At 45.1% G+C, this 665-nt stretch overlaps 1 protein-coding gene across 1 annotated transcript; it reads right to left on the bottom strand.

Moving 5' to 3' along the window:
- Window positions 1-10: 10 nt before the first annotated feature.
- On the bottom strand, window positions 11-659 carry LOC111786376 (the record flags this gene model as incomplete). Its single annotated transcript, XM_023666677.1, is given in 1 exon segment — window positions 11-659. A coding segment is annotated over 1 exon segment (645 nt), but the record flags the coding sequence as incomplete, so codon positions are not given.
- Between the last annotated feature and the right edge of the window lie 6 nt (window positions 660-665).

Raw genomic sequence — 665 nt, 5'->3', positions numbered from 1 at the left:
CCTAAAAAGAACTTTCGTCCTCGAAAGTCTCCCTAGCCAGAAATAACTCTGGATACTTTTCTTTGATGTCGTCTTCTCGTTCCCATGTAGCCTTCTCCATGGGTTGGTTTCTCCACCACATCTTGACAAAAGCAATGTTCCTAGTGCGTAGAGTCCTTACCTTACGATCCAAAATTTCCAACGGTTTTTCCTCATAGCTTAAATCTTCTGCCACTTCCAGAGCCTCATACTCTATCACATGCGTGGGATTGGCCATATACTTACGAAGTACTGATACATGAAACACGTTGTGTACCGTTGAGAGCGATGGTGGTAGGGCTAACCTATATGCGACGGGTCGAATCCGCTCCAAAATCTCAAAAGGTCCTATAAAGCGTGGGCTCAGTTTACCCTTGCGTCCAAACCTTAGAACACCTTTCATTGGTGCCACTTTCAGGAATACCTTGTCGCCCACTTTGAACTCTAGACTTCTTCTTCTTGAGTTCGCATAGCGTTTCTGTCTACTCTGAGTAGTACGCATCCTTTCCCTGATCTTTTGTACTGCCTGATTCGTGACTTGTACTAATTCGGGATCCACCAACTCACGTTCCCCTACCTCATCCCAGCATAATGGTGTCCTACACTGTTTTCCATATAATGCTTCATATGGTGCCATGCCAATTGTC

The sequence above is a fragment of the Cucurbita pepo genome, unplaced genomic scaffold (genome assembly GCF_002806865.2).
Source record: "Cucurbita pepo subsp. pepo cultivar mu-cu-16 unplaced genomic scaffold, ASM280686v2 Cp4.1_scaffold001610, whole genome shotgun sequence".
Classification (NCBI taxonomy): domain Eukaryota; kingdom Viridiplantae; phylum Streptophyta; class Magnoliopsida; order Cucurbitales; family Cucurbitaceae; genus Cucurbita; species Cucurbita pepo.
Note: the sequence above shows the minus strand (reverse complement) of the source record. Positions and strands in the feature narration are given on the sequence as shown.